Genomic DNA, 12611 nt, shown 5'->3' with positions numbered 1-12611 from the left:
AAGGAAAGAACGAGAATGAGCAAGTGCAGAGAGACAGTGGGCTCTCTATGGGTGGTCCCCAGGAGCTGGGGGAAGCAGGGAATGGGTGCTGCCTTGTGAGGCTGCCTCTTGCACTTCTACAGGGTGACGCCACCTCGAGGCAGGAACACAGTGCCGTGGGTGCGCATTGCTCATGAGTGTGAGCAGGGCCACGGAACGGAAGCTTCCCAAATGGTTTAAAGGCTCAAGAACAGCAAGCTGGAAAAAAGACAGGCGCTTTCGTTGAGGGGCACTGGGAACTTGAGTGCAGGACATTAGATAGTATTATGAATCATTCACATACTTAAAGTATGATAGCAGTGTGTGGTCATGTAGTTCTTTATTTGTAGACATGCACACATTTAGAGGTGAAATGTCTTGACATTTGCAATGTATTTCTAAATGTTCATTCAAAACATACATTAACACTTATATACACACACATACATACATACATATATGCTCTGATGCCGGAGAGGGCTACACACGGAGCTTTTTTTTTTTAAATCATTTTATTGGGGGCTCATATAACTCTTATCACAATCCATCCATCCATCCATGGTGTCAAGCACATTTGTACATTTGTTGCCATCCTCATTCTCAAAACATTTGCTTTCTCCTTGAGCCCTTGGTATCAGCTCATTTTTTCCTCCCTCCCCACACTGAGCTTCTAACTGCAAGGTCACCAGTTTGAAACCACCAGCTGCTCTGTGGCTGAGGATACTCCCATTAGTGAACAAAATCAGTTACTCCATGGATGGATGGATGGATGGATGGATGAAAAAGAGGCGGCTGTCTACTCCCCTACAGAGTGGGGTCTCGGGGTCCTCCGAGGGCAGCCCCACCCTGTCCTATGGGCACTACGCCTCGGAGACAACTCAAGGAAGAATGACAATAAAGATGACAAGATGTTATCAATTGGGGACTCTAGATGGAGGCTGGGCATCACTATATTATTATCTCCACCTCTTGGTTGGCTCAAAAACTCAAAATACAATGTTTTGGAGAAAGAGAGCAGCTTTTGGCGCAGCAAGAAAGGCCCTCCCCTGGCAGGCGCCATCCTTCGCATGTGTGATAGGAAGAAGCCATGACTGCGAGGCCATGAGGGTCTGCCAGCCCAAAGGGATCTCGGGGGGTTGGGGGGAAACCCCAACTTGTGTTTTCCTTTTAATGAGTAACTGATTTTGTTCACTAATGGGAGTATCCTCAGTCACAACACACCCAGGTCAAGTCCCTCCACGTGTAGTTCAGTGACAGTGCAGACATTCCCTGAGTTGTGCCCCCGTCTCCCCCCTTTCCTAGACGTCCCCCCCCTTCACAGAAAGGCACCACCCTCGAAGGCTCCTGTCTCCTCTCTCTAGTCACTGATGTTGAGCTGACACACAGACGGGTCTCAGAGCAGCTGCTTTCTACTTCGGCTACACTACAGCGAGGTTTTAAGAAGGCTTCAGGGAGACTTTTTGGTTTAGGCTTCGACTGATTGTGGGGCAATTATTTTGGGGGTTTGTCTAGCTTCGTGGTTCCAAAAAGTCTGGATTCCATGATGATTTTACATTTTGTTCTACATTTCCACCCCCCTTTTGATCAGAATTCTTTAACAGACTCTCTGATCAAAACAATCAGTAACGGTAGCCGGTGAAAACGCTTAACTACAGGCTGGGAGGGAACCCGGGCACCAACAGCCAGGTCACGACATCCTCTGGCATTACGTTTCCCAAACCCGCCAAGGCACCAGATAAGCCGCTGATGCCCTACATGAGGTACAGCAGAAAGGTCTGGGACCAAGTTAAGGCTTCCAACCCTGACCTAAGGTTGTGGGAGATTGGCAAGATTATTGGTGGCATGTGGCAAGATCTCACTGATGAAGAAAAACAAGAATATTTAAACGAGTACGAGGCAGAAAAGATCGAGTGCAATGCATCTATGAAGGCCTACCGTAACTCCCCCACGTACCTGGCGGACATCAATGCCAAGAGCCGGGCAGAAGCCGCTCTAGAGGAGAGCCGACAGAGACAGTCTCTCTTGGAGAAAGGAGAGCCTTACTTGAGCATTCAGCCTGCCCAAGACCCCGATGGTAAAAGCAAAAACGAGGAAAGTGGAATTGCATTTGTTTGCGTGGAATGTCTCTTTTGCTCTGGAGTTGAAAACAGAGAAACTACGTGGCATTGGAGTATCTTGATCCACTGTTTTGAGAAGATGTGTTTGTGAAGAAAGCAGACTGCCCCCCTCTTGAGTGCCACAAATAGCAAACAGCAGGTATTGTCAATAAAAGTCATTATACTCAGAACGCAGAAAAGATTACTAAGGCATGGTCAGAAGTTTGTGCCAGCTGCTTTCAAAAAGCTAAACATGTTCTGACTATCGGATTTTCTTATTGGGTCCCTACACTTGCTGAATTAAGACTCTTAAGGGAGGAAGTTATTGAGTGAATAAAAGTATTATGAAGTTTCAAAAAAAAACAGTGAAGCACTTAACTCTTGACGTGGTCTTTGAGCTGCTAAACCAACAGGCCTGGAGCGGTCTCCTTAGGGCTTCTTGGTATGCCGGGTAATAGGTCTTCTGCAGTACCCGAGACAGGTGAGTAAGGGGTTTCTCTGATTGGTAGTCAAAAGCACCTAGGGCAGCTATTCTACGTCCTACGCTGGCGAGTGGGCATCAGCTGGGCTCTTAAGAGCTTGAGAGTGGCCCTCTAAGCTGCAGCGACTGGCCTCTCCCTGCCAGGAACACCAAAGAGGAAGGAAAACCAGAGCCTGGAGGAAACAATTCGTCCAAAGGAGTGAGGGCAATGGGCACGTCAATCTCCACTCCCCTGGGACCAGAAGCGCGCGGTGGCCAGCTCTCACTACCAGCCTCTGGGTCAGGGTCACGCAGAGAGTCCTGGGCAGAGTGAGGGAAACCATGTGGAACGAAACTCAAAGTCCACGTAAGTAACGGAAGAAGACCAGGCTCGCTCGGCTGATAGAGACGGATAGAACCCCCAAGACGGTGACCCTGAGACACCCTTCGAGCCTGGCACTGAACTCAGTCCCAGGACCGTGAGCTCTGCAGAAAGGCCAGGGTCCTTCCTTATCTGTGACCTTGGTGGAGGCAGGCACTGAGTGGCAGGGACCAACTCCCTTTGTTTGGACCGGTGAGAAGGAGAGGGAAGTGGGGGGAGGGCAGACAGCTCTTTTCAAGGAAAACAGCTTTTCGGTTGTTTTTTGTCTTGTTTTTCTGCGTTGACTACTAAGAAGGTTCCCAGCCGGAGTGTAGAAGATTCTGGCTTTGTGACTACATGTCTATGAGACTCGGCTCTCCCCATGTCTAGGCTTCAATCCCCCACCAGCAAGAAGAGAGGCGGGCTTCGGTAGAGAACTATCACTAACCGGGCAAGTGGCCCCCTCTCCCTCCAAGGGCTAGGGGTCTTCTGTTGAGCAGTCTTTTATCAAAGCGGCCACACCGGGATATCAGAGCTAGCAGAAGAGTCTCTCCTCATGCCAGTACCTCCAGACTCCCAGCTCAGACCCTGATCCTACCAGCACCCCACAGCTCATCTTGGCCTTCCCAGGCCTGCCGAAGCCTGGCTCCATGGGAGAGTCCACAGGGGATGGTGTGAGCCAGGCCAGGCGAGGTCTCCAGTAGACTTTGGACCTGGTCCAGAGCCCAACGGAAACAGGACACAGATGGCCAAAAGCTGGGCCCCACCTCAGGCCCTCCATCCCCTCTCCGGCCCTGGACGTACTGACATCACGAACTGATGTGATGAGAACTCCAGCCGACTCTACTCCAGAGGCTCTGGCCACAGCCTGGCCCCGGGGCTTGACCAGACCTGCTGAGCCACAGGTGGGCCTGGGTGGCTTTATGGCCAACCAGACTGTGAGCAAGTCTGGGGTCCCGGCACATGGTGCATGGCCACACCAGCCATAAATAGGAGGTGAGGAGTGGGTGCTGTCCCTCTTTGGGCCTCACTGTACGCCCCTGGGACTCCCACGTGCTGCCAAGCCTGGGCACTTGGGGCCGCTGCTCTCACCTTGCTTGCCCACAGGGGCGCCCATGCTTCTGTAGCAAGAGATTGAGAACTTTTCTTCGGAGCCATGATCGTCATTCACAATGTTCACCTCATCTTCTGCAGACAAAGATGCCCACGTCACACTCTGGTGCCCTCCAGGATATGAGGAGGTGGAGAAGCAAGAATGGGCCCCCCTGGGAGTCCCCCACACCAGGCCAACTCCTGGGGGCTCCAAGCTGGTGTTGTCATGGGGGCCTGAGTGGGTGGGCGCCACGCAGGGGCTTCAGTGAGGAAAGGCTGTGGTGGCCTGGGGGAGGTCGGGGAAAGGAGGGCTGGGGCCCAGAATGCCAGACCTGGTCTCTAGGCCACCACCGGCCAACCCTACAGTGAATGGAGAGCCTCTCATTTGACAGTGGCATCGCTGTCGGGGTGCGGAAAGCTGCTGGGAGGGAAGCCCCACCCTCGGGGAGGGGTTGGGGGTCTGCAGATGACCCTGACTCTGGCTGACAGACCTGTGCTGTCTCTCCAACTACCCAAGCCCAGGGAGGAAGACAGGAGGGCAGAGCCCACACCCACCGTCTTGTAGATCTCACCCACCGTCTCCGTAGATCTTTATCCCCCGTCTCCTAGGCGCCGGGGCAGGGAGGAGAAGGAAGGAATACAAGTTCGGGCCCCCTAGGTTGCCAGACTTGATCCCCCACCCACCCACCCCCAACGCCTGCCAAGGCTACAGAGGATGAAGGCCAGGCGCCTGCCTCCTGACCTCAGGCTTTGGCATGTCCAGCTCCTCCCAACAGAAAGGGCTGGGGCAGTGCTACGGGCAGTCTTGAAGGGGGAAGGGGGAAGGGCTCCTACACTGGAGAGCCCCCGCGTCGGCCCTGAACCTCTTGCAGCTGAGCGCTCTGGGTCTCTTTGCTTGGAAGGATGGAGCAAAGTGGTGTGCGCGAGAGCAAGAGGGAGCAGAGCTGCAAACAAGACTTTGTAGAGACAGATGCGGGGTTGACCTTCCCTGAGAGCCCAGCCCAGGGCTGAGGAATAGGTGCACCAATCCGGGAGCAGAGGGGAGTCGATGGGCGGTGGGCCATTCCTAGGGGGCCCAGGTAGCACTAGACACTCCAGTGAAGGGCTAGACGCACCGTGGAGCTTCCAGAGAGAGAGAGAGAACCTCGCCAGGAAGCCACTCTTCTTTGTATTCCCCCAGTGCACCGAGAGCCGTTCTCCTCTGGCTACGGGAGGTAGAGAGGGGATGGGGATGGGGATGGACAGGCAGCCCCCCTTACCCTGGGTTCACAGGCTCTGATGGCAGGGGCACTCTCCGAGTCTTCCCAAGAGAGGCCAAAGGTGAGCTCATAGTTCTCCAGGCAACACCTAGGTATCAGAAGCTCCCTGAGAAGAAGGAAGGAAGGTAGCCCTTAGGGACAGAGGACACACAGACAGCCTGAAAGCCCTGCTCTCCCTGGCCATTTTCTCAGAAGGGACCACTTCCCAGGAAGCAGCACCCCTGTCTCTGCCCCAGGCAGGAAGTTCAACCACAGCCCCACCTTGGCCCCTGTGCTGATGATGCCTGCCCCATCAGACCACCCACTCTCTGCCCTGACTCCGAAAGCCTTGGGCCTGGAAGTATTTGGGAACAAGTGGGGATGGGATGCGGAGCTTGCTCAGAGCCTGGGACAAGACTACCCAGCAAGCTGGGGGCTTTCGTGGACACCAAGCCCAGGGCACCAAAACTTTAGTGCCACATCTGGCATCTCACATCTAGAACCGGAGGGTCACCCAAAGGCAGTGCTGGGGGAAGAGTCGGACAAGACAAGAGTGCTGGGGGAAGGCCGGACAAGACACTCCCATAGAGATGACAGTCTAGGTCACCTCTCGGGGCAGTCCTACTCTGTCACTTAGTATTGCTGGGAGCCGGGGTCACCTTGATGGCACACAACACTAACAATACTAACGGCGTGGGGCTACTGCGAGATCCCAAGAGACCATCAATGCATGGGAGCCACTTAGCACTCCAAAATCGGGAGTTGTGGCTATTGTGACTCCCACGGTTAGGATCACGTTCCTTCTGCAAAGACGCATGCACATCGAGGTGTAGCTGCAGGCCGGCCGTGACTGAATTCCGTGCAGAGAGAACACTATAACAATCTAGGGCCCTATGCAGCACCAGTGGCTTGTCCTTAACTGCTAACCTGAAGGTCATTGGTTCCAATCCACCCAGCAGACCCATGAAAGTAAAGGGCTGGTCATTGGCTTCCACAAAGAGGACCGTCCAGAGAACAGTTGTAGTCAGTAGCAAGTGGTGCCCATGAACTGGAACCCACAGGAAGGAGACAGGTTCATAGCTAGGAGTCCTAGAACCACCAGGCCTGCAACAGCACCCGAATCACGTCTTTTTAGGACAAGTCCAACCAAGTCCCCTTAGTTGGTGGCCCTGGCTTCCACACTGCCCCGTAGGCTGTCCACACTGTTGGAGGCAGCCTCCCTTGCCTTCATTCTGGAGACTGGGGCTCACCGCCCCCCTTTCTGCAGTGGTTCTCTCCCAAAGACTGGGCCCAGAGTTCTCCATCTCCACTATCTGCCTGCCCTGCCCGGTAGCATCCGCCTGGCTTTTGTGGACCAGGTGGCACCTCCTCCTGCATTCTCCCCATGCTGCTGTCACAGGGGCCTTCTTAAAACACAAAGGTGACATGTCACTTCCCTGCCAGAAGTTTTCTAGGTCTCCTTCTCTTGCTCAGAACCCCAAACCCAAGTTCACTGCCTTCCGTCCATTCCAACTGCATCCTCTCCAGACCACAGTCCTCCCCTCACTCCTCCGACAGCCAAGCCCTGTGAATGGCTGGCAGTGCCTCAGAGGGTCCTCCTCCCTGGAAGCCCTTCCTAGAACAGTCACCCTGCTTCTGGTGACTCCACTTTTTCTCTCTCTCTCCTTCCCCCTGTTCTTTTTGTTTGTTTTAGTAATTTTTAATAACTTTTTTATTTTAAGATAATCACAGATTCACAGGAACTTGGAAAGTGATGGCAGGGAGCGCCTTTCAGCAATTCCCCACCCTGGTGACAGCGTAGAGAACCACAGTAAGAGACCAAAAGCGAGAAATCAGCTCTAGGGCAGCTGGGATCCAAGTCTGACCCAAGCCAGTCCCAATGTTGGAACATTTTCTTCTTTCTTCTACTCATTGTTATTAGCTCCCCATTGCCCCCAACCTCCCCTGCCATACCCCCCCAAAACCATCAGTCCAGTTACTGTCTCTATAGAATTACCTATTCTGTTGTTCATAGACAGAAAAACATACCAAAAAAAAAAATAGAAATAAACCACAAACAACCCTAACAACAATAACAAAGTAGAACAGATAATAACCTCAAACAAAAAGAACGCGGAAAGTATTTTTAAAGTAGAGCAAATTATAAATGGGTCAAAAGGGAGACCAGGAGACCCAAGTTCACCTGTAGGACAATTAGACAGTTCCTCTCAGAAGGGCCACATGGAAGGGATCGTAAATCCAGGGTGTGGTATGGTACTGATGAACCACATAACTATCCTCTAGTTCTTTCATATTTCCTCCCCTTACTATGGTTTTTATTTGTTTTACCTCATTAATCATGTTAGACTTGCACGTCTATTTGTGTAATTAAGATCGTTCAATACATGAAAGCCAAGCTAAATAATCCTTCAGAAACAGTAACAGGAGTAATGGTTCCCTGAGGGAGCAGGAATAGGGGATGGGGCTGATAGCACCGATGACTGTATAACCCCACTGAAGGGGAGTGAACAACAGAATTGTACGTAAATGGATAGATATATTGGATGGTGTAAGATATAGCACAAAAATAATAATAATATGGGTTCCTGGGGGGAGGGCATAACAGATAGCAAGTTCAAGAAGAAAGAAAACATTTTGAAACTGACTGTAGTAGCAATTGTACAATACTGTACTGCTTGATGTGATTGAACTATGGAATGTTATATCTGTAAGAACTCCCAATAAAATGATTTTTAAAGAATCACAGTCAAGAAAGTAAACATTTAAAAAGGGGATCAAATGATAAGGTGTTAAAATTTAACCTAACTGCACCTGCAGTAAGCTGTTCTCCAATCCACTCTACGTGATAGCAGGGCGGTTCACATCCCTGGTCTATGGTCAGAGGGGATTCGCAACCTCACTGCCACCGAGTTAATGCCAACTCACAGGGACCCTCCAGGGCGGGGTAGAAATGCCCCTGAGTTTCCTAGACTGTAACTCTTTATGGGAGTAGACAGGCCTGTCTTTCTCCAGTGGAGCCGCTGGCGGCTTTGAACTGAGGACTTTGAGGATTGCAGCCCAACCAGGCTCAGCAGAGGTTTAATCCATATGTACTTCCCCTTCACTTCTTTTTTCAAACTGAAACCATTTTAAAATGAGTCAAAAGGGAGATGGATTGATAGGTCCACTGACTTTGTGAAGCCCCCTGGTAGGGCTCTGAGCTGTTTCATTACCTGATGATTCCCGTAACCACCCCCACAATCAAGATCCACAACTGTCCCTTCAGCACAAAGCTCTCCCCTGCGAGTTAGAGTTAGACTCACCTGCCTCCCCTCCCCCTCCACTGCCCTCAACTCCGGAGGCCACTCATCTGCTTTGTACGGCTAGAATGGTGTCGTCTCAAGGGACAAAAATGAAATCATACCACGCGTGGCCTTTTTTGGTTTTTGTCAAAGCAAACAGCTTTCCTGAGGCGTAATTCACATACCATATACTTCGCTCATTTAAAGTACACAGGTCTGAGGTTAATTATTTATAGAGTTGGTCAGCCATCGCCACAATCGACTTGAGAACATTTTCTTCCCCCAAACAAACACCACGCCCATTAACAATGACTTCCCATTTCCCCCCAACCTCTCCAAGCCCCCAGCCCACCCCTAATTTCCTCTCTATTCTGGACGCTTTATATCAATGGAATCATAAAATAGGTGCTCTTTCATGTAACATGTTTCCAAGGTTCACCCAAGTAGCAGTAGCAGCTATCAGCATATATTTGGGTTGTTTATACTTGGGCTCTTAAAAATAATGCTGCTATGAGCATGCCTGAACAAGCTTCATGTGTGGGTTGGGGGTGGGGTGGGGGGCGGGGAGTATATACCTAGAGTAGAATTGTTGGGTTACAGGGCAACTTCATGTCTTAACCACCCGACGGATGGCAGACTGTGTCCCCACGGGCTGCATCTGAGGGTTCCAATTTGTCCACCTCCTCAGCAATTGTCTCTTGTCTTTTGATTCTCCTAGGGGGAGGGACGTGGTATTTGACTGTGGCTTGGATTTGCCTTTCCCTGGGAGCTAATGATGTTGAGCATCTGGACCTGTATTGATTTATTGCCCATGTATAGATCTTCAGATCCTTTACCCAGTTTTAAATTTGGCTTGTCTTTTTATGATTGAGCAGTTGGAGTGCTTCATATATTCTAGTACTAGTCTCTAATCGGATGACTTGCAGAATGTTTTATCCCATCTCTGAGCGGTCTCTCTTGACGGTGTCTGCTGAAGCTCTGCCCTTCCGTGCTGATGAGCCCCTGGTTTCTTAGGCATGGCTTCCTTTGCTGGCCGTCCATGCTATCCGTGTTGCTCGCACATAGTTGAAGAGGCAAGAATGCTTTGCCTAATCCAACCGTAAGTCTCAAGGATCTTCTCCTGCTTCCCTCTAGGAATGTACAGTTTCAGCTCCCTATATTCCTGGGGTCAGTCACTGTCCTCTGGGCCCCCTGTTCACCCCTTCCAGAGCACTGCTCTCCCGGCACTGGAATTCGGCTCCACCGCCAGACGGCTGGCACGCAAGGACAATGTCTTTGCTTGTCCATGTCTTTGCCTCCTTCCTCGCACAGGGCCTGGCCCAGGAAGGCATCTGAAATATTTGTTGAAGGCGTCTATGGATGTGCCCGTGTGGAATGAGGGACAGCTCCTCCTTGGGGTGTATGACTCAGCGATGAGACAAAGTCCTTGGGTTATTGGCACCCCCTCCCAGACACACGGACACATGTCTGTCTGGGGCACTATCCCGTCAGGCGTGTGGACTGTTCGCTAGAGGGCTGGTAGGTCAGACCCCCCAGCGGCTCCACAGGAAGCTGTCTGCTTCCACGAAGACTTACAGCGCCCTCTCTAGGCTCAGAGTCGGAATGGACCCGAGAGCTGTGGGTTTGGCAGAATGCCCTTTCACTCGTCGAAGCCCCAACGCACACCATAACATACATTTTAAAAGGCACCCATTTTCCACCTGTGTAATTCCTATGGTAAAAACAAGGGTTTTTACTTGGGTACAGTGTACGGTTTCTTTATAAATGCACTGACGAGCCCTGGTGCTACAGTAGATTAGCCACTGGGCTGCTAGTGGGGAGCTGCTCCGAGGGAGGATTAGGCAGTCTGCTTCCACAAAGAGTTAGTCTCAGAAGCCTGTGGGACAGCTCTACTCCGTCCTCCAGGGTCGCCGAGTCAGAATTGACTGGACAGCAGTGGGCGCTACGGTTTACAGTTTACACGTTTTCTTATTCTGGATGTAGGGCTCTTTGAGTTGGGGTGTGCTGCCCACCCCCCCATGGTTCAGCAAGCAGCAAGAGTAGTCCCGGGCGACGCAGGCTGGATTCTGAAAAAAAGAAGTACAACAAGCCAGGCTGGTCAGATGTAGCTTTTATTAGGGAATGGACAGAAAGCGGTCAGCGCCAAGATTCCCAGGGACTGCGACGACGTGGTGCACGCACAGCAGTGCAGGGTCAGGGGTGGACACACTTTGGGCTTATGTGCAAGATCCTGTGCTTATGGCAAAGGACCACATACAGCAGGAGGCGCCCGCGCACGATGCAGGGGGTGTTCTGTGCGCACTCACAGCTTCCAGCTGATGTGCCCAGAAGTCAGGTGCCAGCTGGTGTGCCCCGGCTCAGCTCACTGCTCAGCAGCTTCCCTGGTTCTTCCCCCGTCCTTTACATTGCTCAAGGTCCTCTGGGGTGGAGCTCAGTCGTAGAAATAAAGGAGTCCTTTGTAGGGCTTAATGGAATAGTGATTAATTGTATCCTTTGGTTTCTCTTAGGGGAGAAAACAGTCATCTTTCAAGCATCCAAATATTTGTGTAGGGCTTGAGAGAGTTATGGGTCTCAGGTACTGGGCCTGAACTCCCACCAAACCTGACCACCCCTCCCTTCTCAACAGGAACTACCCCAAAGCCGGAGCAGAGCAAGTGTTGATGTAGATGTGCAAAAGTGACGCCTTCATGCACTGCAGGTGGGAATGGAGCGGCGCAGCCACTTTAAGAACCAGTCCGACAGTCCCTCCAATAGCTAGCCTGTCTCTTAGCAGCTCCACTTCTAGACATCCCCCGAGAAATGAAGACAGGTTCACACAGATTCATACAAGATTCCTATAGTCACAGCAGCACTGTTCATCAGAGCTAAAATGCATATAAGCAACCCAAATATCCATCCATTGGTGAGTGGAGGCACAATATACGGTATATGCAGACAATGGAATATTATTTTGTCATAAAAAGGAATGAAGTGCTGATATTATATGCTACAGGTGAATCTTGAAAACAAGCTAAATGCAAGAAGCCCGCCAGAGAAGAAACTAAAGATTATCATAGTATTATAAAATGCCCAGAATAGGCAAATCTACAGCGACAGAAAATAGATTAGTGGCTTGTGGGGCATTGTGGGAGATGAGGGAGGTTGAAGGGAGTGGAGGCCAATGAGGACAAGGTTTCTTTTTTAAAGGATGCTGAAAATGGTCTACAATTGATTGTGGCTCTGGATGTAAAACGGTGCATATACTAAAGTTCTTTGACTTACACGCTTTAAACGGGTGAAGTGGCTTATCTAAACAAGAGTGTTGAAGAAGAAAAAGGAACTGATCCCCAAACCCCACCAAATATCTCCCTCAAAATCAGCTCCTTCTATGTTCTCCTTAACATGACCCCCATTATCCATCATAAAACTTTCCATTCCCTCCTCCCTCTTCATTCCCAAATCCTGCAACGTCTCCTAGTGCCCACTGTTGGTCATCCTAGTGGGGGCTCTCACTATCCTTGTTTGGGGGTGATCACAAGTCCCCACTGATTCCGAGCTTCTGTATCACTCCAAACCCGACCTGACCCATGGGGTATGGAACACCCTTGAGGAGAAAATCTCTCTTCCATCAACCTGAGGCTTTTGAGGGCAGAGCCTTGTCTCTGGCGCCCTCACCCTGGTGGGAGGGGCGCCCCATGAAGTCTACCCTCTAACATTGGAGCTGGGGGAAATAGTGGGTGATACATTGTGGGGTCTTCCACAAGGTCAGCAGTTTGAACTCACCAGCCGCGCAATGGGAGAAAGACGAGGCTTTCTGCTCCTGTAAAGATGCACCGTCTTGGAGACGCGCAGAGGCAGTTCTACTCTGTCTATAGGGTCACAGGGGCTGCAGGTGACTCGCTGGCAGGGAGGGCGTGAGAAGGGGCTTCCAGGGACAGGGCTCTTTCCTGCTCTAGCGCCTAAGGGCAGCGGGGATGTCTCCCCCACCTCATACTGGGGCTCTGGGAGCAACACTTACTGTGTCCTGAGCCTCTGCATTTTGAGACTGTACTCAGACGTGCTTGACAAAATCTTTCCTCACACTTT

General features: G+C 51.2%; 1 protein-coding gene across 2 annotated transcripts in view; it reads right to left on the bottom strand.

Moving 5' to 3' along the window:
* Nucleotides 1-12339, bottom strand: part of UBXN11 (UBX domain protein 11) — a 28932-nt gene extending 16593 nt beyond the window's left edge. The window contains exons 1-4 of one of the 2 annotated variants that reach the window (XM_004705336.2): nucleotides 12309-12339; nucleotides 5287-5392; nucleotides 4604-4632; nucleotides 4028-4123 (exon numbers count right to left, since the gene is read on the bottom strand). In XM_004705336.2, coding sequence (XP_004705393.2) covers nucleotides 4028-4123; nucleotides 4604-4632; nucleotides 5287-5357 — 196 coding nt within the window. In that variant the 5' untranslated portion in view covers nucleotides 5358-5392; nucleotides 12309-12339. Of the gene's footprint in view, nucleotides 1-4027; nucleotides 4124-4603; nucleotides 4633-5286; nucleotides 5393-12308 lie in introns of those variants that run through there. The other variant, XM_045299143.1, reaches the window with a different exon arrangement.
* Nucleotides 12340-12611: the final 272 nt, after the last annotated feature.

Source organism: Echinops telfairi, unplaced genomic scaffold, assembly GCF_000313985.2.
Source record: "Echinops telfairi isolate 266 unplaced genomic scaffold, ASM31398v2 ScPeMD7_7457;HRSCAF=8495, whole genome shotgun sequence".
Taxonomy (NCBI): Eukaryota; Metazoa; Chordata; class Mammalia; order Afrosoricida; family Tenrecidae; genus Echinops; species Echinops telfairi.
This window is presented reverse-complemented; position numbering and strand designations above follow the sequence as displayed.